General features: G+C 34.9%; 1 protein-coding gene across 13 annotated transcripts in view; it reads right to left on the bottom strand.

The window, feature by feature from the left end:
- Positions 1–27,753, bottom strand: part of PLXNB2 (plexin B2) — a 404,398-nt gene that overhangs the window by 53,755 nt on the left and 322,890 nt on the right. For all 13 annotated transcript variants that reach the window (XM_039338498.1, XM_039338541.1, XM_039338548.1 and 10 more), the window contains 5 exons: positions 23,550–23,642; positions 21,563–21,644; positions 13,244–13,404; positions 12,304–12,452; positions 11,680–11,788 (listed from right to left, as the gene is read on the bottom strand). In XM_039338498.1, the coding sequence (XP_039194432.1) occupies positions 11,680–11,788; positions 12,304–12,452; positions 13,244–13,404; positions 21,563–21,644; positions 23,550–23,642 (594 nt within the window). The remainder of the gene's footprint in view (positions 1–11,679; positions 11,789–12,303; positions 12,453–13,243; positions 13,405–21,562; positions 21,645–23,549; positions 23,643–27,753) is intronic.

The following is a 27,753-nucleotide window of genomic DNA, read 5'->3' as shown; positions in this document are numbered from 1 at the left end:
TGGTGTTTGCTGGGAACTATTGTTCACTCTCACACAAAAAGAGGAAGAAATGCCCCACATGATTTTGGATCACCATGAGACTTACAAGAATACAAACACAGATTACATGTGGTTATTTTTCCTTATTCCTGTGAATGTTACTTTTGCAACCACTGTGCAAAACAGCCTCCTAAGAAGAATGTATTTCATGTTTTAGAACAGGAATCTCCAAATTTGGCAATTTTAAAGACTTGTGGACTTCAATTCCTAGAATTCTGGGAGTTGACGTCCACGTATCTTAAAATTGTCAAGTTTGGAGACTCCTGTTTTAGAATAGAAGCCAATCAATACAGGGTAAGTTGTGGGTGATTAGTCATTTACTTTGCAGTACTTATATAAAATATTTAAAAATATTAATTGCATGTTATATGATATCTACTCTGACATGAGGCAGACACATTGTACAAAATATGTATTTCTATGAAATGTTTTTGTTATCTACATTTTTTTTAAGAGCTCCTAGAAGAGAAATGGAGAATGTTTTGAGGAGCAAACTGTGTGAGTAGCACTTATCTTCCTTTTTATGAACTCTCAGACTAGAAAGATAGAACTGTTATTATGTCACACTCTCATATTGGATATTTCGTGACTCCATCGCTCTGGGTGAAATGGACTATTTCAGCCCTTAAGAGAGGGCTTGGCAGCACAAGGAAACAACAACCAATGATGTAATAGCGGGCCATCAAAACCACAATCAATAACTAAAATGCCACACACAACCAGACACCATATAAATATCACACACAGAAAAGCCCAAAGCACACACTCTGCTAGGAGGAAGTTCCTTCAGGATGTTCCAACATAACCTTGAAAGCTTGGAAGACTAAACGTTTGGTTCCAATAACCAACCCAGATTGGATCCTACAACTATTTTCTGTGTTACACATTAATTAAGGATGTGTGACATCCTTATTGGGACTCATCAGGTACACACAACCACTGTAGTTAGTATAGGTCTAACATGTTTAGAATATCTCTGTACCAATCCTATTGAAATGAAGACCGCACTCTCAACCTCTGAGAAAAGGAACATGTGCACATAGTTACATATATTGCATTTAAATAAATACCATGTCATCATAGAATATGAAGACTGATGGGATATTTTCTGTGGAGCTGAAATCCCTTTGGGGTGGCATTGTTCTGTAAGGAGAACACAGTTTTACTCCTAAGATAGAAAGCTTTGATGAGTAGTCAAGTGTCCAGCATTTATCACAATCCCAATTCCTTCATTTGTGCATAGATACAAGGGAATGGAAATGTGATATTGCCTTGCTTAACAGAACCTATTTCAGAAACCTAGCTTCTAAAGACTACTAAGCCAAGCAGAATATGTATAATTACTTGCATATAAATACAGAAATCAATTCACGTATCAGCTTAGTCTTTTTGCTTGTTCACCAGCCAAATTAAATAGCATTTATTACATATGTAAATGATATTTCTACCTGGCTTTATCATGAAAGTATCATCTAGAAGTGGGGTTTAACTCATTAAAAAGAAAAACCCAATGTATAATTGATTTAAAAAGTTTAGACGATGGTTTAAAACTAATGATTAAAAAGAATTAAGGCCAAAAGTATGAGTCAGTGAATTTTAAAAAGTTAAAACAAAAAAAAAATCAGTGTCACCCCTTCAAAAGAATAAAATCTTAAATAACTGAAACATTATTTCTCAAATGGGATACACAATGAAGTAATATAACAGCAGATCAGAAAGTCTCAGCAGCACCTGTTAATTGAAAGTCTGATACTGGAAGTTTAAATGCTCATGGCCAGCTGTAATTGAACACAACTTTCCTACAAAGCACATTTTGTGTACACAAACCGCATGTGAAATAGGTTTTCTGGAGTGACAGTAACTGGTCTCAATTACCCAGCCAGCTTCATGATTGTATTGCGATTTAAAATCAGATCCCTTCAGTCTTTGCTCAACCTTCTATTCAATATATCAAATGCACAGCACAGCAAGGGCTCATTGATTTCAGTGGAGGAAAATGAATGTGTTTATAATTCTACTCCTAAAATCAATTAGAGTTAAAATAATTGACTTTTTCATATCTTGGTTTTGCTCTTTTTTTGTTTCTGTGCTTTGTATTTTAGCATGAACACTCACTCATGTAACAAAAAACAGATGATAAAGGCCATACACACAAATTTAAATTTTGAAGATGCTCCTTTATAATAGAAAATAGGGCAGGTACTTTCTTGTACTTTTAATATAATCCAGTGTTCAACAAAGCTGCCTCAATACACCTAATGTTTTTTTTAATAGGCCAATAAAGCAAGCCATAAACCTTTTTAGTGCTATAAATTTAATGAAAGGCTCTTTTTAGAATCAAAGTATGCACAGCTGTGAGATTTTGAATTTCTCAATTTTGATTGTGGTAATGCTGAGACAAGTAATATCCCCACTTCATCGAAATATTTCTTTCTCTAACTTAGGCTCACCCCAAATTCTCTGAAACAATGGATCTATTCACCTTCTTAAGAGCCAGTTTGGTGTACTGATTAAGGCACCAGGTTAGAACCCAGGAGACTTTGAGTTCTAGTCCTGTTTTAAGCACAAATCCAGCTCAGTAATCTGTGGCTAATCATAAATCTTGGCTCTAGGAAAAAGACAGTAGCAACCAGTTCCAAAATTCTTGCCAAGAAAACTGCAGGAACTTGTCCAGGCAGTTTCCAGGAATCAAGACTGATTCAAAATAGAATAATTAAATAAACAGTTCAACACACAATAATGAAATGTACTCTGTATGTTTTACTGACATTCTGGTTTTTTTTTAAATTCTATTTTTATCTTTTTAATTTAAATTGATTGTTTTAATGGCTCTTATGAATTTTCATTGTCTTATTATGTGCCACCCAGAGACATTATGTGAGGTAGGTGATTATACAAAATAGATAGGTCTCGAATTACGACTACAATTGACCCCAAAATTTCTGTTGCATCTGTTAAATACATTTTGCACCATTTTACGACCTTTCTTGCTACAGTTATTAAGTGAATCACTGCAGTCGTTAAGTTAGTAACACACGGTTGTTAAATGAATCTGGCTTCCCCATTGACTTTCCTTGTCAGAAAGTTATGACTGCACACGTCATAAATATGAGTCAGTTACCAAGCATCTCAATTTTGATCACGTAACCATGGGGATGCTGCAATGGTCGTAAATGAAAAAAAATCGTCATAAGTCATAAGTCACTTTTTTCAGTGCTGTTGTACCTTTGAAAGTTCACTAAATGGACTGTTGTAAGTCGAGGACTACCTGTATGCAATATATATATGGGAAGCTATACAAAATACATAAATAAATGATAACTAAATATTCACTCACTCACTTTCATTCCTCCATTCCCATTTTCTCATAAGTCACATACAACCAAAACACATGTAGAGAGAATAGTTTCCTTGCTTTCATGTACTTCAAGAAATTCTGCTACAGCTGTCTTCACTGAGCAATATTGCTGAACATATACATTATGGCATATGCTTTTAGCATAATAGGAACTGGCTTTATTTAAATTAAGGTTTAAATAAAGATTGCTTCCTTGGTATGATTTTAAGCATTTCTTTATAAATTGCATCATGTACAAATTATTTTATTTAATCCAGTTTAAGGATTGCCGATTCCAACCAACTCTGGGCAGCTCACAAACCAATAAAAACCATAAAACACAATACAAGATAGGATTTGGTTGCTGTATAGAATCCAAATGCCCAACCAGGTGTTCAAGGTGTTATGAAATGCTAGCAAGGTGGAACCCTTGTGAGAACAATCAACCAATGGAACAGCTTGCCTTCAGAAGTTGTGGGAGCTTCATCACTGGAAGCTTTCAAGAAGAGACTGGATTGCCATCTGTCAGAAATGGTGTAGGGTCTCCTGCTTGGGCCAAGGGTTGGATTAGATGACCTACAAGGTCCCTTCCAACTCTGTTATTCTATTCTATTCTGTTCTGTTCTGTTCTGTTCTATTCTATTCTATTCTATTCTACTCTACTCTACTCTACTCTACTCTACTCTATTCTAAATATCTGTTCAAGGGGTATATTCCAGAGGGCAGGCTCTGCAATAGAAAAGGGATATTTTCTGGGTCCCAATAGATGGCACTGTTTAATTAAAGGAATTCAGAGTACTCCAACTCTGCTTGGCATGTACTCAGCAGGCAGAAACCGTAGGATAGGTTGTAACTTATCAGGAATCTGATTACTGATAAGGAAGGTTACTGATCTCTCTCTTAATTATAATATAAAAGAATATATGATGCAGTCAGTTAAACAACTTTGATTGTTCTCTTCCCAAATATTTATGTAGAAATATGATGTTATTTCAGGTGCAGTTGTAATTAATTTTCTAAGAGTCACCAAAACATTTGAAATGCAATTCACATTTGAAATGCTGCTTTAGGAAATCTTTTTTTGTTTTCTTTTGTTTACTTACTGAAGAACAGTAAGTACACTTATAATGAGGTTTCACAGATTAATTTAGGAGAGGATGTAACTTTGCACTAATGCAGTCTAGTTCTGTGATGGGGGGAGGGGGAAAAGTGAGAGAGAGATAGGAAATCTCTATAAATAATGCATGTAGTAACTAGTAAATTAATAATTATTTTGACTGGAAACTGGGATTTATTCCATTCTTTCAAACATAATAACTGAGGAAGATTTTTCTATAAACAACTCTTCATAATTTTAAGTTTTAGAGCTTACCAAATACTGAATTTTTATTTGTAGACATGCACGCCCTAGAAGGTTATGAAATATAAAATCTGAACACATGAAGCAACTTTTTTTAATTGACTATGAAGGTATCATCATCATTACATTGTATCACAGATTAAGCTTGGAGATCAAATATAAAATTCAAGGTTCTCCTCTCTACCATATATCAGCCCCAGTAAGAAATTAAGATGAACTCAATCTACACCTTATAGAAGCATGGGAGAAAAAGTACCACCCTGCTCATCTGGAGTTATTCCAAGTGAGTAACTGTTTCTTTTTATGGAAAAAATGAAGGAAAGTCAAGCTTAAGTTCATAAACCTATCAGGTAATTCTGTTATTTTGAAGTGGCATTACAGAATAGCCATGTGTTTTTCTACACAGTTAAATAAAGAGAATTGACTCATCCTCCTCCATTGATACCTCTTCCAAGTCATACAGATATGATCCTATACCAATCCCATTATGACATTATAGGCTATAGTTTCTATAACTTAAATGAACAATTGTGTTGTTTTGTATTATGTTAGGTCAAAACCATAATGTCCTAAAACTATATTCCTAGTAAATCAAATGTATGTACAATGCATGCTAAACATCTATCACCAAGAGGAAACTCAAAACAAGAAAGGAACTAGTTCCTCAGGATGTAACTTATGTGGGTGAAGATTTATATTCTTATTCCAAGTAAGATTAAGTTTCATTTCCTTGCATGCTGAAAGGCTAGTGGGTGAATATATGCTTTTAATTTCTTTGGGCAGAGTGTACAGGAACACCTCCAGACATACACATCTCTTAATAAGAGGTTCACTAGACTGTGAATGCTTCTTAGAGCCTCAGTCCTCTATTTGGAAGGACTAGTGTTGAAAATCAAAGTTTCAAATATGGCGTTGAAAAATAAATAGAGGAAATGTCTTGTCTTTGTATGTACTTGTGTTATCAGAACCTAAGGCCATCACCATAGAGCAAAAAGTGGTGGTTGGAATAAAGGGACTCTTTAAATGGCAGGGGGATAAGTCACAATCCTCCTGCCATTTCTCTTAGATTCCCCATTACTGCCCAAGAATAAGTCACTATTCTTAATTATCAAATATACCCTTCCCTTAGTCTCTATGCTTTTTTCACCCTGCCCTGTTGATGCTATCTAAACATCAGCTTTCTCTTCTAGTCCTTTTCTAGAAGATTCTTTTCTAGTCTTCTGATATAGCTATCTCACATCCTTCACCCCACCTTTACCTACCCTCAAGCCTCTTTTTTTAATCACAAATTTTTCCCCAAAACAATTGTCCCCCAAATTGATTTATCAACCAATTGTCCACCAAAACAATTGTCCCCCTCCCTTCCTCCTTTTCTCTTTATTTCCTAATATCAAGGAACCTAGAGCAGGACTGGGCAACTATGGCCCCTTTATGACCTGTGGACTTCAACTATCAGAATTCCTGAGCTGGAATTTTGGATATTGAAGTCCACAGTCATAAAGGGGCCATAGTTGCCCACTCCTGATCTAGAGAAATGGATTACCCTTGAATTTCCATATGAAGTATAGTGACATGGCACAGCAGAAGTCAAAGATACTATAAGGGTTTACTTTGAAATGCTTCAGACTACAATTAAAATGGAAAATAAATAGGCAACATAGATAATTTGGAGAAATGAAGCAAACTAGATTAGTAAGATTGGTGACCATGATTGTTGAGATTATTAAAGGTCATATTTGAGTATTATTGAAATAATGAAGTCCATAAAATTTTAAATATTATTAACTGCTGTTTCAAAAATGGAAAATTTTTACTGCTTTCCCTCCAAAATTCAAACAATAGGGTCCTCCACCTATTGTTTCTAAATTAGAGTTCTTTTTTGTATTTTCTTTAAAAAGACAGTATTTCAGGAAACAATTTTGTTCCAACAGCAAAAAAAAAAAAAGGCTATTTAGGATCAAAGCTGATCTCTAAATAAAAAAGAATAAATCTTCTGGAGGATAAATTACCCACAAACAGCAGCCATAGGCTATTTCAGGGACAAAAGCTATTAAAACAATACAACCAGACTAGCTTCCTTGATTTGAATATCAACTGCTATTCAAGACTGAGATGGTGTACAAATTTCACAAATAAAATGCAGTACAAAAAAGTCAAAGTTCATGCCATAGGTCTGGAAATGTCTGTTCATTGTAATTGTACAAGGAACCTACCAAGCCAATCATTTCAGTTCTTTTCTAATAAAATAAAATAAAATGGGATATTGTGGAATTCTTCATTGGCTATATCCTATTACACTGCAGTCCAAAATGCTATAGGGTCTTGGCTTAGAATCTTGGCTTTGATCAAAGAGACATGATTTTAAATCATATAAAATGCATTAGCAGATCTTAGGCTCAGAATATTTCATTCTGATCTGCCTCAACTAAATTTTATGAAAATGAAAAGCAAAAGCAAAAATAGACTCATTGATGTCAATCACAGGTGCTTGGAAGAAAGCGCATGGTGGTTAACGCAGTTAAATAAACTATATTAGAATTTTTGTTAATGTAGTTTTATACACAACCCTGTAATGATGAGTTTTAAAATGAAAGCATAAAAGTGCTCATGAGAACTCAAATGTCACAATAAAGGACCCAAGTGCAACCTATTGTTGCTATAGAGAATGGCAACACAACTATACTTTTTTTTTCTAATTTTGGCTTAATAGTCTATATTTATTAGACTTCCTTCTTCTTGTGACTAATATTTCCTCTCTGTGGTTTTCCAATAGAAAAGCTGAATTTGCACAAGCAGAAAAAGAATCATTCCACAGAATAAGCTAACTTTAATTTTCTATAACATATATTTCTTGAATTTTATTTTAAACTTTTTTAAAAAGATAATTCTGTATCTGTTAATAATAGGAGTCAATGTATACTTCATCAAAGATGCACAACAGCATCAAATAACTTTGAATCTCCCTTGACTCTTGAAGTGGTGGTGGTGGGGAGGAAGAGGAAGAGGAGTAGAATCCATATTTCAGAGGGCCACTCAGCAAGAATCTACAAGCAACTGGTTCCTTCTAGATATTTTCAATTACACCTTCTATTACTTCTGATTATATTAGCTGAAGCTAATGGAACTGAAATCTAAAATGCTGGGTGGGCACTAGATTACTTATCCCTGTATTATAGGAATCTACCCTATTCATTTCAAAGCAATTTCAAACTATCTTTTGAAATGAAGGCACTATGGTTCCATGTTAAGATTCTTGTCTGCTGGTCTCCCTTTCAGATTTCCTAAGCCCCAGATACAATTGTATCTCACCAAAATTTCTTATTAAGCTTTCTGACACATGGGCAGCTCTTCTTTCTTCTTAATTTACTTCCAAAACAGAAAATATTCCCAAGGACTAGAAGAAGGTGATTGCTATGCTTATTCACAAGACAGTAAGGGGATTCATCTAATCTATTAGCCTTTTGAGTATAATAGGAAAATTTTATGTTAGATATCTGAACCAGAATTGGCACAAATGGCTGCATGAAGGATTTCAAATGGGGAACTTGCTGCTAGATAATATTTTTGTGTTGTACCACCTGAAAGTGAAATACTGTACATCTAGACAATTCAGTCTCCTTTATATAGATCTTAGATCAACATTTATTTATTCATGAGCTACCTGATCTCACAATTATTCTGGCTAGCTTACATTAAAAATAAGAAGAAAAAGAAAACAAAATCCCAAGCGTCTGGACAAACATAGTCCCTCTAACAAAATGGCCCCCTAACACTCTGACCCAAGGATTGGAAGAACAGCCAAGCTTTTAAAGACTTACAGAACACCATCAGAGGAGAAGCTATACAGATCCCATGTAGGGTGGGGGAAAATATGCATTTTTAATTATATTATGGGTAAAACTACAAAATGCTAATATTGATATACAGCTGATATTTTTAACTCAAAAGTTGTATATAAATATTTAATAGATGAAAATGCAAATAATTTTCAAAATCCAGTAATGAAAGTCAGAGCACAGCACAAAAACAGTATTAAGATTAAATGTAACTAATTATACAAAGTATTGCAACTTAGAATTGATAATGAAAATGCAGAAGTGGTATATTTTAGGAACAACTATAAACACTAAAGGGAATGGTAGTCAAGAAACATGCCATAAACTAGCACGTAGTAGAGTAACCATGAAGGCCTTGGAAAAGATGTGTCTAAATCCACCCTCTTTGTTTATAAATGCTTTTTGTTTATTTCCTTCAAGGTCATCTCCCAGGTTCTCTACAGCAGTGGTTCTCAACCTGTGGGTCGGGACCCCATTTGGGGTCGAATGACCATTTCACGGGGGTCACCAAACAAGGCTGTCCGCCATTTTTTCCCCCTTTTCTTTGGCCACGCCCCTGGCACCCGGTGATGTATAAGTGGTTGGGGGTCACCACAACATGGGGAACTGTATTATGGGGTCGCGGCATTAGAAAGGTTGAGAACCACTGCTCTACAGGAACCCTGATCTGCAAAGAGTTAGATTCAGAGTTCCCCTTATCCATTACAGCTTTCCTTGCTCCATTCCCAAATACTTTTTTAACATTTCACATATGAGACTCTTTGTCTTGGCCCCAACTGGCAAATCAGAGCAGTTATAGCAGTATCCCCTATGAAAATTCCACCTGTATATGATAGAAGTCGAATTGCTTTTACAAGTACTTGTAGAATGCCCTCTATATAATAAATGAAGGGCAGAATCGTAACACCAATTGTAAAAAAATCTTAATTGCTCCTCTGAGCAGGATATTGTCATTTTTCTCCTTGGCAATCAAACTTCAACTATTTCCAATAAGGTTGCTAAATTTTTAATAATTGCTATGTCTTGCATAAATAATCGTGCTTTCCCTACTCTGTTAATTGCTTTAGGTTTTTCTGTACAAGTTTTATTTTATTTTTTAATGTTACATTGTTGTAATATATTTGGTATCTTGTAATATCATCCTCTTTTAAATGCATGTCAAACAAACAAACAAACAAAAAATGATACGCCAGGGACATTACAATACTCAAAACTCCATTTTCTACCACTGCTAGATCAGAACACCTACACTCTTTTTGCATTAACAGAGCAGAAATCTCCAATACTTTGTTTGGATTCAGAAGAGCATTAAAAACTATTATGCAGCTATGATTTCTGTAGGTCCAACAATGAAGGCATGACTATTATCCCAGTCCTTGGGATAAATTGATAGTTAGCTTTTTTCTCTCTCTCTCTCTTTATATATCTTGGAAGGGGATTCTATTCTATAGGATCCAGGAAAGTCACTACAAAATATATCAGAGAAGCATCGAAATCTTTGATGGCAATCAGGACTTTTTTTTTAACCCGGGAAAGGGAATTTGTATCTTCAGATTTTAAATCTTTTGAGGCCCAAATCTTGATTCAAGATTTTTATTTCGGGGGCTGATAGTGCTATTCTTTAACAAAAGTCTCTTTCAAACTAAATTTTCAGGTTCACCCTCTCTGCTTCGAAATGCAGCTTTCAGGCTTGAGGTAGCATAGAGTAAGGAAGATGTCCTTAATGGAGATATGCAAGCTCTGTTGCCAAGAGAATAAGGGTAAAACATATTTAAAGTCCAAAATGGCCAAGCAACATTCAAAAGCATCTCAGACATCTCTCTAATTCGCTGAACTACAAGAAGAAAGAAGAAGTACACTACAATCAGACTTGAAAGATGCGATTATTATAGCCAATCTCAATAAAAGTAGTTTTGGCTTACTGTAGAGTTGATTTCCTGGTCTGGCCTACCTAGTGAAGCTGACAAGCAGGGATGTCTGCAATTGAATATAGAGCTTGGAGGATAGTACTGCTATATTGGCTGAAACTATTTTTTCTTCATTACCACTGGCTCTAGTAGCTCTAGCACAGGGGTGTCAAACTGCCGACACGCAGGCCGGATGCATCATGTGGAAACTGCGCCCACCCCATTACCGGCAATTGCAAAACAGTCATGATACATTGTGCGACGTCACATGATGTCGCGAATTTGACATGTCTGCTCTAGCAGATGATAATTCCACTATGGGCTACATCAGCAGAAAACAAAATATTTATATTATATTGATTAAAGATAATTTTATGTCTTTTTGCTGGCTCTGATCAGGCTAAAGTATTATTTGTCAACAGATGGAGAACATAGAATATCAATCTGAAATTAGATTCTTAACAGAGAGTTTTAAAATACTCATTACTAGGAATACATTAAAGTTATTGGTTCAGGAACGAATCATGAACTATTTACTAAATTTAACCCTGTTTCTGACCTGAATCTTTTCTTAGGGGTAGATCAAAATTTCAGTTGTGCAACAGAGCTACATTGCTTGAATTACTGCAAACAGAATCAACAATTCTCCTTGGCCCTCTCAACCACCAGTGACTGCTATTCCTTCTCTGGCAAAACACATTTCATCTCAAAAAAGAATTACACTTTTCTTAATACAGCCATAGGATTAGATTATTACCCCACAATTTTATGAAGGGAAATTATGTTCTCGGCATTATCTGAAAAATTAACAGGGCTCTCATTTTCATTACAGTTCTATTTTAGCTCCAAATTGGTAAGTTTCCTAACATGACAATACTTTTACATAAAGTGGAATTGCAGCAAAATAATACCTTGCATTTCTATACTAGTTCCAGAAGAGTCTTTTCAAGAAAATATTCCAGATGCACAAGGGACTACTATGCTTTATGGAATGAACTATCTATTTTCCTCCTGTTCACTATAAATGCAATAAGGTTTCTCAGTATGATATCAATAGGCTTATTGATTTTCTTTTGAGATGATCTTTAGTGTTCCCCAGTAACAGATGAGCAAATATCCAGTAAATAAAAAAGGAATAAGATTTTCCATACACATGTATGTACACAAACGTAGACACAAAGAGTACATATATACACTCACCTGATATGTAAATTGCACTTCATTTGTGGATGTGCCATATTGTCCATTTATATTAACTTGAATTTCACCAGTTTTTTCCATTGACCCTTGCCCAACTTCACATACAATTCTGTTTATAAAAACACAAAATGACATATAAAGGTTTAACAGTGTGCATATTACCAGCTAGTCCATTCTTGAACTACATGCCTACAAGAACACACAGAGATTTAGATCAAAAGCCTAAAACCAAGATATATAAAAAAAATATGTGTTTATAGGGTCTCATTATCCTAGGACCTTTATGATAAAAAAGCAATTAATTATATCATTTATTTGAACAAGAGAAAATTTTCAATTTTTGTGAAAGTGTAGAAATCTGGAAATATCAGATGATTTGTAGCCCAAGATTATAAAAAAGATGACTGTTATTGTATATCTTTTAATTATACTTTTAAGCAGCAGCAAAATAATAATTAAAACAACTCTCAAAATATATTAACAGTTTTTATATATGTCGAATTCTCTATTACATTTATTATATTTAAAGTTATTTTATTTTACATTTATGTAGTTACTGGTATGTAGACTTTATTTTTACTTCTTGGGTAGTCACTTTTGTCAAAGTTGTCAGAAATTACTTACTTGGTAGAAACAGAGTAGAATTCTTTTCTAAATTGACATTCAGTGTTGGCTACCATTATTTCTTTGACATCTTCAGCCTTTATGCCCAAGTTAGACCCTCTTATTGTCAACAAAATTCCACCACTTAGAGGTCCATTCTTTGGTTCAATCTAAATATACAGAAAATATTATTGTTACCTATATTATATCCTGTAAAATAATAACTAGGCGGTTAACAAACATATATGAAATGCCATGGTAGCAGCCGAATTAGCTTGAAAAAACAGAAATAGATCCAGGGTACTTGAATCCCCAAAACATTAATATATTGATCATAGCAAATAAAGAGGACATATAAGCTCTGCAATTTTAACTTCAGAACTTCCAGAAAGGTGGTCCCTAAGCTTAACATTATAGTTTTTTAAAAAAGCCATTGACTTTGGCACTGTTGATATATTTTGATTGTAAACCATATGAATCCTTCTCCATTAGCAAATCAGCAAATGATTATTGAGGTGCTATAACATAAGGACAGACAACATTTTGTCTTCTAAATGTTATTTAATAATTTGTTTTTATTTATTTATTAAATGTATATGCTACCCATCTCTCTGACAAGCGATTCTTGTTCACTTCAAGCTTACACAAACCAAAACAGCATTACTGAGGAATGATGAAATCTGCAATTCAGCAGCTTCTGAAAACAATAGGATTTGTCCATTCTGCTCTAACATCCTCTAAGGTACTGCAGAAGGCCTTTTATGAGCTATTCTCCTTCCTGAAACATATGCTCAAACTTCTTGCTATTTATCACTTTGCATTTTGATGGTAAGAAAATACAGATAACGTTGGGAAAATACAGAGATTATATATTATGGAACTTGACCTACTTTGCTAACTGCTCCCAGCACTGCATTGCAAATTAATTTCAATATCATGAAATTATGTGAAATTCATATACCTGAGTAATGACTGGAGCAGGGCAGGTAGTTGTAGAAGATGAGCAACGTTTTGTGAAAACACAACTCTCCCTGGTTTCACACCAGACACACTGGTACTGAGGATCAGCCGCAAGACACAAGCTGCAGTCATCCCGACCATAAGAGCAGCTATATAAAGTCACTACAAAGATTGCAAATAAGTAATGTGCATTTCCTTAGTATCAATTTCTAGTTCACAATTCAGAACCACAAAAACAACTTGTAATGGAAGCATGGATCAGGATAAGAGGCAAAGCAAAGCAATGAGGTGAAACATAATGCTGCTCCAATGGTCTTTTTTATTTGTTTAGTTTCTTTTTAAATTTAGTGGACTTACTATGCTTAGCCATTTAAGACTGGGTAAGAATGACTCTTGAGTGATATAGGGAAGGGACAAAATAAAATTTATTGTTATTGTTCTACTTCTCATGTAGTTGATTCCTGTCATTCAGTAATCTACCAATCGTTTGCTTTATATGCTTTTTTTTGTCAGATTGACACATTATATACTATGGAGATGGCTGTATCACTTTTGTATTTATCAGTTCTCAAACATTTTAGTTTGGAAGCTGTGGCATGTTAGAGCTAGACCACACAGGGGTCAGGTCCAGGTTCCCTCCAACAACTTGTGAAAATGGCAGGCCAGTAGAGGTAAAGAGGAGAAAAAAAGCAAGTTTTGTCAAGAAACACCACTGCAAAAAACAGTACAATGAATGAGCGAAGATGGAACAAGAGGTCTGAAAACTACTTGTTTGGAGCAAATAAGGAATAAATATGAAGCAATTTATTTTTGCAAAATATAGTTTCTGAAAAAGAAATCTGAAAGTGAACGATAACACAGATGTGACAAAACACTATCAGATGGGATATTGAAAACACATAAATCCAAAACTCTTATTATCAAATATAGTGGTTTTGATTTAGATTTTTCCTCAAATAAAATATATTTTCTTTCATTTTCTTTATATTGACATTCCCTTCTATAGAGTCTTCCTATTATGAACACAATCCCTTCTTTTTATTAACACTACATATTTTTTGCCAAAACCTCAGACAATCCCTAACAATAAAATTAAAACTTTCCAAAATTTCTTTAATGAGTATGCTATAAACCTAAAGTCAGAATTCAAACAGTGTATGAGAACTTTCACTCAATATTTTAATATACCAAGATAGTTCAATCTATATCTCCACCATTTTACACTTCAATTTAAAGTCAAGGGAATGCAAATAGTTCTCTGGCATGCTTTGAGGTTGACAGATAAGGTCAGAGACCATGGGTACGGGAGTACTGCAGAGCACTGAAATCCCGATAAAAATGCCCTGCCACTTTTGGTTATCATGATCATGAATCATGGAGAAAGTCAGAATCTCTCTTAAGCCTATAGACCCCTTAGGTATTTGTAGATGGATAAAGTTAACTGGAGCTGAATTTACAGAAGTAAAGAATCTTGCAATAATACAATATTGTTGTGGAAAAAAATAGGAGGAAGGAGAAGTATTAGGTATTTTCACTTATAAAGTTACTTATAAAGTAATAAAGGTGGATACAAATCTAATAAGTAAATTCCAGATATAAAAAAGGGCATTGTCCTCTAATATCAGGATAGTTAGTAAATCCAGGATGTTAAATGGTTATCTGAATGCTGGACGTGTGTGAAAATAATCTGAAAGAGGTTTTTCCACACAGTGAACACATAATCTCTTAAAAATAGCTGCATCTTTTTTTAGGCTTCTGCATACACCTGAAAAAAACAACAATCACTAGCTGCTTCGATCAGTGACATTAAAGATGTATTTAATATACAAGTAATAAGGAAGGAGGTAATGACAAACCACTTCCAAAAAAAATCTTGCCAAGAAAATTTCAAAGACACAAAGCCAATAAAACTTTAATGAGATGAAATATGTTCAGAATCTAAAAAAAAATATACATCTGCTTAAAGGAGGAGCTTTGTGCAAGCTTCTTAATGCTTTCAAATCTCATTTAAAGCATGCACAGTCTAAGGATTGGAGCTGAGAATTAGTTCAGGAAAGTAAGAGCAACAAATAATATCAGTGTGATTTAGAATTCGGTCACTTTTTAAAATTGAGTGCTCAAACATTGTTCATCAATGGACATCAAACTGAAATATACAATTGATTATCATTATCAAATTTCTTATTTTTCTTATATTATTTTATTTAACAAATTTATATCTAGCTTCTCAGCTCAACAAGGAATATGTTGTATTCCCTCCTCCATTTTTTCAGAATTAGGATTTTCCTAATGTTAGTCCAACATGCCTTAGATTATATGATGGGCAGAAGAGAAGGCTTGCAAGTTACATAGGAATCAGAGAATTCTTGACAGTCTTCCCTAAATTATTACAATTTGGTAGTTCCTTTTTGTTAGTGCTTTCTTAAAAAGCATAGTTTTCATAAACATTCATAAAAGTTTATCCCCTTTCATAAAATTTGTTAATACGACAATCAGACACTTTGATTTTTCTTCCTGACATCATCACTACCACCACCACCACCACCATCATTGTAACAACAACAACAACAACAACAACAACAACAATAGAGTTGGAAGGGACCTTGGAGGTCTTCTAGTCCAACACCCTGTTCAGGCAGGAAACCCTACACCATTTCATACAAATGGCTGTCCAGTCTCTTCTTAAAAACTTCTAGTTTTGTAGCATTTACAACTTCTGGAGTGGGTTGTTCCACTGATTAATTGTTCTAACTGTCAGGAAGTTTCTCCTTAGTTCTAGGTTGCTTCTCTCCTTGAATTCATCCTACTGGGCATGCCCACCAGACAGAATATTTAAGTTTTCATAGGAAAATGTTCTCTTGGTAGAAACAACTGTAGCATCTGGTTTGCATATTGTGACATTTAGAATCTAGGTATTTATAATCCTGGCTTGTTTTCTTAACCATGATCTCATCCTTCCCTTGATCAGAAATTTTCAGCTTGACTTTGAACTGCTTGACTTGGAAATTCACACCTTGCTCATCTAGGTCTCAGCTAGGATTTGCAGAAGCAAGTCTTTCCCTTAACACTCTGTGCTAGTGGAGGGGTGGAGGAGGGGGAGACATGAAAAGGCCAGCAGAGCTGGGGCCATCCTAATCTAGGGAGAATTTTCTAGAGGGCAGGGATTATGATAGAAAAAGAATATCTCCAAGTATCTGCCAGCCAACATTCCTTAGCTGATGGAATAAATCAGAATGACTTGGTAGATATAGCAGGTAAGCTTCTGGAGCGGGTTGTTCCACTGGTTAATTGTTCTAACTGTCAGGAAGTTTCTCCTTAGTTCTAGGTTGCTTTTCTCTTTGATTAGTTTCCATCCGTTGCTTCTTGTCCTGCCTTCATGTGCTTTGGAGAGTAGCCTGACTCCCTCTTCTTTGTGGCAGCCCCTGAGATATTGGAACACTGCTATTATGTCACCCCTCGTCCTTCTCTTCATTAAACTAGACCACAGGTCGGCAACCTGCGGCTCCGGAGCCGCATGCGGCTCTTTGAGCCTTCCCCTGCGGCTCCCAGCCTCCTCTGCCTTTTCAGACAGAGACAGAGACAGAGAGAGGAATTGCGCTTCCCTGCTTCTCTCTCTCTCTCTCTGTGTGTGTGTTTGTGTTTGTGTGTGTGTGTGTGTAAAAAAAAGAGAGTGCACTCACAGTGTTCTCCGAGGAGCTGAAAAGCTTTCTGGGTGGAGCTCCTCCCTTTGCTGCGTCTCTGAAGGAAGCAGGAAGCAGGAAGGGCAGGAGAGAGCTAGCTAGCCCAGCTAGGCTGACTCAGGAATTCTGGGAGTTGAAGTCCATGAGTCATAAAAGAGACGAGGTTGACTACCCCTGATCTTGTTGGACAACAGCCTGAAGCTTGTCAGGTGAGCAGCAGATAGGAGAGGGGGGGGAGAAAGAGAGAGAGGGAGAGAGAGAGAGAGGAAAGAGAGAGAGAGAAAGAAAGAGAGCGGGGGAAGAGGAGTGGCAGACCAAGGGCAGATAGAGAGGGAGGGAGGGAGAGAGAGAGAGAGAGAGAGAGAGAGAGAGACCCTTTAGACATCTAAAATGAAGATAACACTGCATATATACTTTTTTTACCTGTGTGTGTATGTAATTTTATTCTCTTAAAGCATTATCTCGGTGATCATTGTTTTAATAGTATGGATATTCCCAAGAGTCATATTTTTACTTTTATTTTTAATGTGTGTGTGTGTGTGTGTATACACATACACACACACACATACACATACACACACACACACCTATAATAAAGGTAAAAAAGGATATATGCAGTGTTATCTTCATTTTAGATATCAAAATGGTTTTGCGGCTCCCAGTGTTTTGTTTTTGGTGGGAAATGGGTCCAAGTGGCTCTTTAAGTGTTTTGGGTTGCCTACCCCTGAACTAGACATACCCAGTTCCAGCAACCGTTCTTTATATGTTTTAGTCTCCAGTTCCCTAATCATCTTTGTTGCTCTTTTCTGTACTCTTTCTAGAGTCTTAACATCTTTTTTACATTGTGGCAACCAAAACTGGATGCAGTATTCCAAGTGTGGCCTTACCAAGGCATTGTAAAGTGGTATTAACACTTCACGTGATCTTGATTCTATCCCTCTGTTAATGCAGCCTAGCACTGTGTTGGCTTTTTTGGCAGCTGCAATACACTGTTGGATCATATTTAAGTGATTGTCTACTAGGACTCCAAGATCCCTCTCACAGTTGCTACTATTGAGCAAGGTACCCACTATACTATACTGTACATTTGGTTTTTCTTGCCTAAATGTAGAATTTTACTTTTTTCAGCATTGAATTTCATTTTGTTAGATAGCGCCTAGTGTTCCAATTTGTTCAGATCCTCCTATATCTTAAGCTTACCTTCTGGAGTGTTGGCTATTTTTGCCAGCTTGGTGTCGTCTGCAAATTTGATGAGTTCCCCATCTATCCCCTCATCCAAATCGTTGATGAAGATGTTGAAGAGCACTGGGCCTAGAACAGAGCCTTGGGGTACCCCACTACACACTTCCCTCCATGTAGATGCAGTTCCATTGAGGACCACACACTGAGTATGGCCGGTCAGCCAGCTACGAATCCATCTAGTGGTGACGCTGTCTAACCCACATTTTTCTATCTTATAAAATAGTAGGTTGTGGTCTACTTATCAAATGCCAAAGTTCTGAACATTATGCTTCCTGTCCCTCGTTTATTAATTTATATAAACTGGATCCACTGGGTCACTAAAATCTATGATTAATAGTCAGATTTGACAATAAAATAATCCCTATAATATCTTAAGTTTGATTCTCAACTCCTAAGATAGATAGATGTATGTATGTATTGACTTCACTCTGATAGAGTGCTTTTAATGGAAATCTTTTTGGGGGTTTTAATTTCAGCTTCTGAATTGGATCTGTACATATAAACATTTGAAGGGAACAGTGATAAGAGTCATGACAGAGGCTGATAGAACTCCATTTCAAAAAATCTATATTTCAGAAATCTATCTGCAGGTTCTCCGTATCTAACCAACTGATCCAAAATATATTTCATCTGGGCATGCAGAAATGAGAATGACTCCTGTGTCTGCAAAAGCCAGCCTTCAAACCATCTCCAAATTAGACTTGTAATATACTGAATGTCCTCACAGCTATACATAATACAGATACAGAGCTCAAAATGTTAATACGTTTTGTTACTGATCAGCTCATTAAATGTATCAGCAGCAAGCCTGACATTAGATTCTAGCCTGCATCCATCGTTTTTAGATTCTAGCTGGGAAACCATTGATAAAACAGGACAAAGGATAAAAGGGCTATATTGAATTTAACATTGTTCAAAGTCTCCAGTGGCTATAAAAAAAGTATTAGATACCAATGTTACTCGCGCTAGTTAAAATAGGCGATTGAAAGAAAGGAACTCATTTATAGTTGGAAATACAATAATTGCTTCTCTTCTAAGTGAATAACTATTAGTCTTGGGAACTGAACAATATAAAAATATGCTTAATAAAGATAAATAAATGACCAATGTGATCAATTTAATGATGTAATTACATTCATCTACTAGGTTTAGTAATAATACACAAATACACATGAAAATGGATAATAATGATAAAAAAACCTTTCACACTTTGTTTCTCATTTCCTTTTATTCTTTCTCTAAGCTTGACAAGTTATTTCAGATAGATGGCATTCTGTTATTTCCAATTGATTTTTGAAAAGATAAAGCAGGAGCATATACAGAAACCAGAATTTCTAAAATATTCCTTTGGGATTATAACACAACATTTACTAAATTGAAAGGAACTTAACTGATAGACTTAGATGACAATAGTTTAGGAACTGAATCTTATCTTTGCAATAATTATTGGATGAATTATTTTTTTTCTGAGCATGTTCAACAAAAAGATGGCCAGTGTGCTATGTAAGGGCAGAATATTCTCTATCAGTACAGTAAGTGGTAAGCAATATTTGAATTGTCAACCTAGAACCAAGGAAAATTCCAAATAGTGAGAACAATTAACCAGTGGAACAAATTGCCTTCGGAAATTGTGGGTGCCTCAACACTGGAGGCTTTTAAGAAGAGACTGGACAGCTATCTACCAGAAATACTATAGATCTCCCACGAGAGCAGGGGGTTGGACTAGATGACCTCCAGGCCTCTATTACTGTTATTGAATCATGGGTGGTTGCAATTCAATCTGCTGAGATTCTATAGGGCATTGATTGTGTAATGAATTTTTCTGTTCCATTTTATATTCTTTTTTTAGACTTTAAAAAGTGTGAAATAAACCAGTTGAATCACTAGCCTTATTCTCCCAAAGAACCCTAAATAACCCTAAATAGCCATTGATTTAATGTCATTTTCTGTGTTGGGGGGGGGGGTTAAGGATGGACTTAATCCCTGCTCCAATCCCCAATTTTAGTTTTGGAAAAGAAAGAAATGCATTAGTGAAATTCATCTATTTTGCTGCTGAATATGATGCAGCCTATACCTGCATGATATTTTTATATATTTTCTTTGGAAATGCTTAGTAAAACATACACTATGATGTTTTTAAAGTTGAATACATTCCATCAATGGTCCATTCTCTTGACAAATAATAAGATATAATCTGTTTGGGCTGAGAGGATATCAGTGCTTTTAAAAAAATAATATATTTATTTAGAAATTGTTACAATCGTTAAAAAGGATTACTATTGCTTATAATTATAGCTAGAGATTGTAAGATTTATTATAAATATAAATATATCAGGTGCACATGACACTGAATTCCAGCAAAAGGATTACTAAAATGGTTTTGGAAGGTAACACTTTGATTCTTCAAGTTTAATTACTCATTGTAATTGACCCTCTTGCCCAGCCATGAAATATACTGGCTGGATTTATGCTTTGAGAAAAAACATTTGTAGATTGTGATCAGAAATATCCTCATGCATACTGATCTAAAGTTTAAAAAAGCAGTAGTAATAGTATCACAAAGAAACAAAAACCTTGATTTATTGTCTATAGACTGGCATGTCTGAAATGAAAAAAGAAAATGCGGCCTTTTATACATAGAATTAGTTTCAATAACAACTTGGGGTCAGTCTAGCTTCAGATGTGATATAACAGAACTTGGAAGTAATTAAATGATTCTTTCATAAAACTGCAGAAACTATTGGATTTTTTTTTCTCACCCTACTTGCAAATGGTATGAGAAAGTTTAACAATTGCTTTAGTCTCCTCTTGATATATGACAATAATTACAGGTAGTCCTCGACTTATGAACACAATTGACCCCAAAATTTCTGTTCTAAGCGAGACAGTTGTTAAGTGAATTTTGCTCTGTTTTACAAACTTTCTTGCCATGGTTGTTAAGCAAATCACTGCAGTGGTTAAGTTAGTAACATGGTTGTTAACCTGGCTTCCCCATTGACTTAGCTTGTCAGAAGGTTGCAAAGGGGCATCAAATTACCTCAGGAGACTGCAACCATCATAAATATGAATCAGTTGCCAAACATCTGAAATTTGATCATGTAATCATGGGGATGCTGCAACAGTCGTAAGTGTGAAAAATGGTCATAAGTCATTTTATTCAGCGCTGTTGTAACTTTGAATAGTCACTAAATGAACTATTGTAAGTTGAGGACTACCTCTATAATAATTTTGACCTATTCTGATTTTTAATTTACGTGACTGCTTGTTGATACTTTTGATAAGTATACATTCATCATTTAAATAATGGACAACTCTGAAAAGGCATGACATTGGAAAAATTAAAATATTTCCCATTAATTTCTATTTCTCTTCTCCATTTTGGGTTGCTGGATACTTACCAATTAACTTGCTATCAATTTTATCTTTGTCTGTTTTAATGAATAAACTCAATGGTAGAGTTTCATTTTCAATATTGGTAATCTGAAAATAAAAAAATAATAATAATAATTGCAAAAGCTAGGTTTACTTGGAACAGCTTACATCCTGCGATGATACTTTCAATATTATTATGATACAAGAACATTTGCCTATCCCAGGTCTATGGGAATGACTTGATAAGTGGACAAAAATGCCCATTCCAGTCTAAATACCTGGCTGCCTGTGCAATCACATCATAATAATAATAGTACCCATAATAACAGGCCCCTTGGGTGGAATTTCAAAACAGAAGCACCACTTGAACACTATTGGCACTGACAAAACCAGCCATTGCAAAAGGCAATTTTACTTGGAACAGTTATATGGAATGTGCTCCTGGAGAAGCAGAAAGAGGAGTTTGAGAAGCAGAATCAGAGTTTTCCTAGGGAGGGGGAATACTCTACCTGCTAGATTAAAAGGTTATAACTTTAGTTTGACAAGATTCTTTCTGTTAGAAATACTCAGGTTATACCTAGTAGATTAGAACAGTATAACTTTAGCTTGGCAAGATTGTGTTGTCTTTGGGCTTGGGCCTGATAACAGCTTATATTCTGTGATGATAACTTTAATGGCATCAAACAACACCTTCCTACCCTAGTTGCTTGGGAAAGCCTTGATGGGTGGATAAAAATGCCAAATCCAGTCTAAATATCTAGCTGGCTATGTAACTACTACTGCCACCACCAATTTCATTTAAAAATTATCCAATGTTTTTGGCCATATATCTAAAACCAAACGACTTACTACTGTATTACTGCAATATTAGTCACCTAGTGACTAATGACTATTCATAGTCATATTATTCTAACACACAAAAAAAGAACTGTGCAGCAAAAAGCCAATAAATGCACCAGAAAATGTTACTCTGTAACAGGAACACAAAAGAGCTATTCTAAAATCAGGTTAAAATATTTATGTAGTCCACTATTCTGTTCTCATAGTAACCATCCAACTATCTCTGGAATTTGCTACTTTTCATTCATCAGGAACTAATATTGAGAAATATAGTGCCTCTGGCAGTGAAATCAATATGTAGTCATCATGGCCAGAAAGTATAGTCTTAACCTGCACCAACATTCTCTGTTCCTTTAAGTTACCCATTTTGTGGTACTGTATTCCATAAATTAACCAGGAATTATATGAAAACAGTACTTCTGTGTTTCCTGACTTACATTTAGTTTTACTTACTAACTCTAGGAAGATATAAAATGGAAGCAAAGTGCTTAGTCAGCTATGCTATAAAAGAAAAATATCCATTTAAGTAGATTTGTTTTCTTGTTTAAGAAATGTGGCTTCCAAAGAACTAAGAAAAAATATGAATAAAGCAGACAAAAATATACTTTGCATTCTGAAAGTCTACACCATTACTATAAATCTTCTTCCCATATAAAAGCTCATGGCATGAGAGTTTCCAGAACCATCTGTTCCATCCTATGTACAACTATCATAAGTACATTTTAGCGAATACAGAACATTTGAATGACATCAAAAGCTGAGTTTATAATTTATCTTAGATAGGTCTTCAACACCAAACTTCCTCCACTTTCTTACCTCCATAGCAGGAGGCATATGATATATGTTATATGAAAGATGACAGATTCCCTGCCACATGAGATCAAAAGGACCGTTCATAAATAGTCTGTATATGAACACACCAACAGGAAATCAATGCCATTTTCTCTCCACACAAAAATATAGTCAACAGTTATTTGAACATGCCCAATAATATACCAATTATAGGTGACAGGTGAAAAATAGGACTTTCCCAATATTACATGAAATCTACACCCCTCTTAATCAACCTAACTGTGACTACACTCCCATTTAAGCAAGACATGATTAATTATTCTACAACAATACAAAGAGAGAAAAAAACAGTAAATTGTTCTTAAAAAACAAAATATTTACCTCTGGGCTTTCAAATAAATATTTTCCATTTTCTGTTTGTTCCACTGTGGTCTCAAATTCAAACTTATTATTTCCAATTTTGAAAGTTCTATCCTGTGAAAAGAAATCTTTGATTTATAATATTTATGTCATCATTAAATCAAAGTTTTACTGAGCAATATAAATTCCACTTCTGGGGTGAGAATAAAACTACATTTGTGAGCAATATTATGAAAAAAAAATTGTATGTCTGGGAAAGAAGTTTACAGAATTGGCTGACTTCCCAAAAGAACAAAAGTTTCATGAAATCTGCATATGTCTAAAATGTACACTTGGAAATAGTAGCATGTTGGAGTGATGAGCCCCTGGTCTTTACAGTATTTTGCCTTTATATCAAATACTTATATTTGATATAAAGAAGCCCTGGTGGCACAGGGGTTAGAATGCAGTATTGCAGGCTAAATCTGCCACAGCCAGGATTTTGATCCTGAGCGGCTCAAGGTTGACTCAGCCTTCCAACCTTCCAAATGAGGACCCAGATTGTTGGGAGCATTACGCTGACTCTGTAAACTGCTCAGAGTGCTATAAAGCATTATGGCAGTGGTTCTCAACCTGTGGGTCGGGACCCCATTTGGAGTCGAATGACCATTTCACGGGGGTCGCCAAACAATGCAGTCCGCCATTTTTTCCCCCTTTTCCTTAGCTGTGCTACTTCCTTTTATTCTATTGGCTTTTGAAAGCTAATAGAATAGACTCTCTTGAATAGAGTCTAATTCTATTGGCTTTTAAAAGCCAATAGGAATTGTCCAGGCTGTCTCTGCCCTGCTGAGCCCGCCAAAAGTCCCATTCTGCAAACGGTGCTGCACCAGTTGAGTAGTCCTCGACTTACGACTGGTTGGAGGTCGCGGCATTAAAAAGGTTGAGAACCACTGCATTATGGAATGGTATATAAGTCTAAGTGCAATTGTTATTGCTATATTTGACAAAGATTCTTTTGATAAAAAAATAACTTATTTTCTAAAATATGCCATTGTCAGGCTTACTCTAACCAATTGCAAAGTGTTCCAAGTATGTTTTCTTCACATCCATTAAAAATATACATTATTGTTTATATTATACACCATAAGTGTTTATAATCTTTAAGGTTTTATCCCATTAAACCCATTTTGAATCATCCAAAGTATAAATACAAAAGAAATTATACAAAACTGGATGGGGAAAGATAATATAAAATATTAAAATTTTATTAGGACTAAAGCATACAGGTTTGTATCTGGTACATTCAAAAAATAACTTTCTCTTTTATTTATTTATTGTCACAATTGTGTGCCGGTTAAGATATTTTTACTCACAGCCTTTTAATTCCTTAATTAAATAAAGAGGAACTTAATCGAAGTCAGACACTGTTTATGACAGTATTTTGCTTCTACTCTTTCAGGCATTATATAATAAAAGCAAAATATTTTTTTTAAACTTTAATAGTGACCTTGGCTCATAGAAAACAGATAACAGTATATATTATAATCTTTGCTTTCCTATGTAGAAATATGAAATATAAATAGAAAGCTAGTTTTGTCTAGTGGTTAAGGCATTGGGCTAGCAACTGATGTTCTCATCCTGCCTTGGGCACAAAGCCAATTGGGTGACCTTGGACAAATGATTTTCTCTCAGCCTTAGTAAGGAGGCAATGGCAAAGCACTTCTGAAAAACCTTGAGAGAGAAACCACAGAGGCTTGTCCTAGCAATCTCTACAAATCAAACATGCTTGAACGGAAGAAAAAAAATATCCATCCTGAATATTCATATATATGTACATTCAGAAATCAGAGTGAGAGTTTTTCTAACTCCTGAATGTGAAAAAGATATCTTATATGTCTTTTTACAGTACTACATTTTACAGTAGAATTTTCTGTAGCAAGCATATTCTAAACACAAATTTGCTACTTAGAAGGTAAAAATATGGTACTCTATTTCTTTTGCTAATGTACTATAAATTAAGTTACCTCTCCATTTATCAAGACCTCTTGTGGAAATCATCAAGAATGTCCTTTATCTCATCTTGATCTTAATTTGATATAAAAACCATCAGTCTGTTACATCAGTAAAATTGAGGACCTTTTGAGTATAAGAATGGCTGGACTTTAAATATTAATTGTTGGAATATGCTGAGGATAGTCTCTTTGACAGTGATATATTTTATATATATTGTTTGTTAATTTGTGAAGTTATGTATAGAACAGGAGTGTGATGTTTCTCCTATGGGTTTTAATGGCTATTACTGATCAATCAGTAATAACTGAGGTCTCAACTGTTGCTTGAATTCTTTTAATTTTTTAAAAAAGAAGTTGTAGCTCCAAATGTTCCTTTTTTAAAATCAAAATCAGCTTTAATAGATGGTTAAACATCTCATTCAATTCATAGGAAAAACACATTTTGTACAAATAAAAGTAACTTTTCAAAATCAATACATTAGTGATATCTAAACACAATATTCATATGTGCTCTGATCCTTTGCACATGATCACACTCTGGTTGCCAACAAATTGGATTTGCATTACATGCTAAGAAAGTTATAACTAACCAAGCTTATCATGTTATATGAATACAGCTACTAGCTTTTTAAATGGCCTTGTTGAGAGTGAATGTTAATCCAAGCCATTGAGCACTAAGGGCTGTGGGAAGGAGAGATGTTGTAAATCATTAAGGTGATGACTGTTTCCTATTTATTAAGAAACCTGAAAATCTTTAGAGATATTTGAGCAGAGCCATCCTTGGGTGTTTATAAGTACGTTTCCAGGAAACTTTTAATTATAATATGGGCAAACTGAATAACTTTTTAGTTTATAAAGACAGACATGGAGATAAATAATAAAAACAAAACAGTTATAGAAATTATAATTTAATGAAAATTAATAATAATATGCAAATTTGACTACTGAAAGAGGGATATATAGATTAATTTAAGTAATTTTAAATAGGATAATGATGACCTGGTAAACCACAGTGGTAAAAACTTGATCTAATCTGAAATTTAACAAAAACTGAGGAATCTGAATAAATGGGTTCAAGACCAATAGAATCCCCCCCTTTTTTCCAGAAAAATTTCATAAGTTCAAAGGTCAACTGCATTTATTCACATTGATGCAGACATAATCTAATTGCTAATCATGCATAACATAAACAGTGAGGAAAATGACCTTGATGGAGATATACAGAAGCTGATGTCAAGACAAAAGGGGTTAAAACATTTTTGAAGTCCAGAATGTCTAGATAGTGTTTTGAAGAGATTCAGTAATCCACTGAACAATAAGCGGGAGTAGACACAGCACAACCAAATATATGCAAGGTTTTGTAATTATACCCAGACTCAAGAAAAGTATGTCCTATCTTCTTGTGGAGTTGATTTCATAGTTTGGTCTACCTAAGGGGGCTGCTACAGAACTACTAGTTGGGTACAAAGGAAAATTTGCTAACTATGAACATTTTGTTTTTCATCATCATCATCATCATCATCATCATCATCATCATCATTATTATTATTATTATTATTATTATTATTATTATTATTATTTAGGACAGGCATGCCAAACTCGCGATGTCATGTGACATCGCACAACGTATCGGGCTGGTTTTGCCATTGCTGGCAATGGGGTGGGCACGGCTTCCGGTCTGTGGGCCAGCAGTTTGACACCTGTAATTTAGCAGAACATGCATAAACATTGATGAGGACTTTTCTTCTGAACAGGTAATTGTGGATCAAAATGTGGCAAGATCACAAATAGTACCCTACTTCCAAAACTTATAGGATTATGTTACTTGTTTAAGTAAATGGTTACTTGAACTTCAAGTATTGTTGCTGTCACATTTAACAGTTCTTGCCATTTACCAAACACCAAGTAAACTAATCATATTTATTGAGTAGTGACTAACTGCTTTTCACATAATTATGAGTAGCTGACATGATTATTCTCCACAGCCCTCCAAAATCCCATCTGGAATGTAAAATAGACTAAGAGTTAAAACTATCTGCTAAACTTTGCATGCAAATGGAGATTTAACCATATGTTCCTTGCCTTGGTTTAACTTTCAAACTTCTTTTTTTATTTTGTTTTATCAATAAGAATAAAATAAAAACAGAAAAACATATACCTAACATTAACAACAACAAAAAATGGCGCACAAAAAGGGGAAAAAATGATCCAAATATCAAATAAATGTAACATTA

Source organism: Crotalus tigris, unplaced genomic scaffold, assembly GCF_016545835.1.
Source record: "Crotalus tigris isolate CLP2741 ecotype Arizona unplaced genomic scaffold, ASM1654583v1 scf7180000017549.6302385, whole genome shotgun sequence".
Classification (NCBI taxonomy): domain Eukaryota; kingdom Metazoa; phylum Chordata; class Lepidosauria; order Squamata; family Viperidae; genus Crotalus; species Crotalus tigris.
Note: the sequence above shows the minus strand (reverse complement) of the source record. Positions and strands in the feature narration are given on the sequence as shown.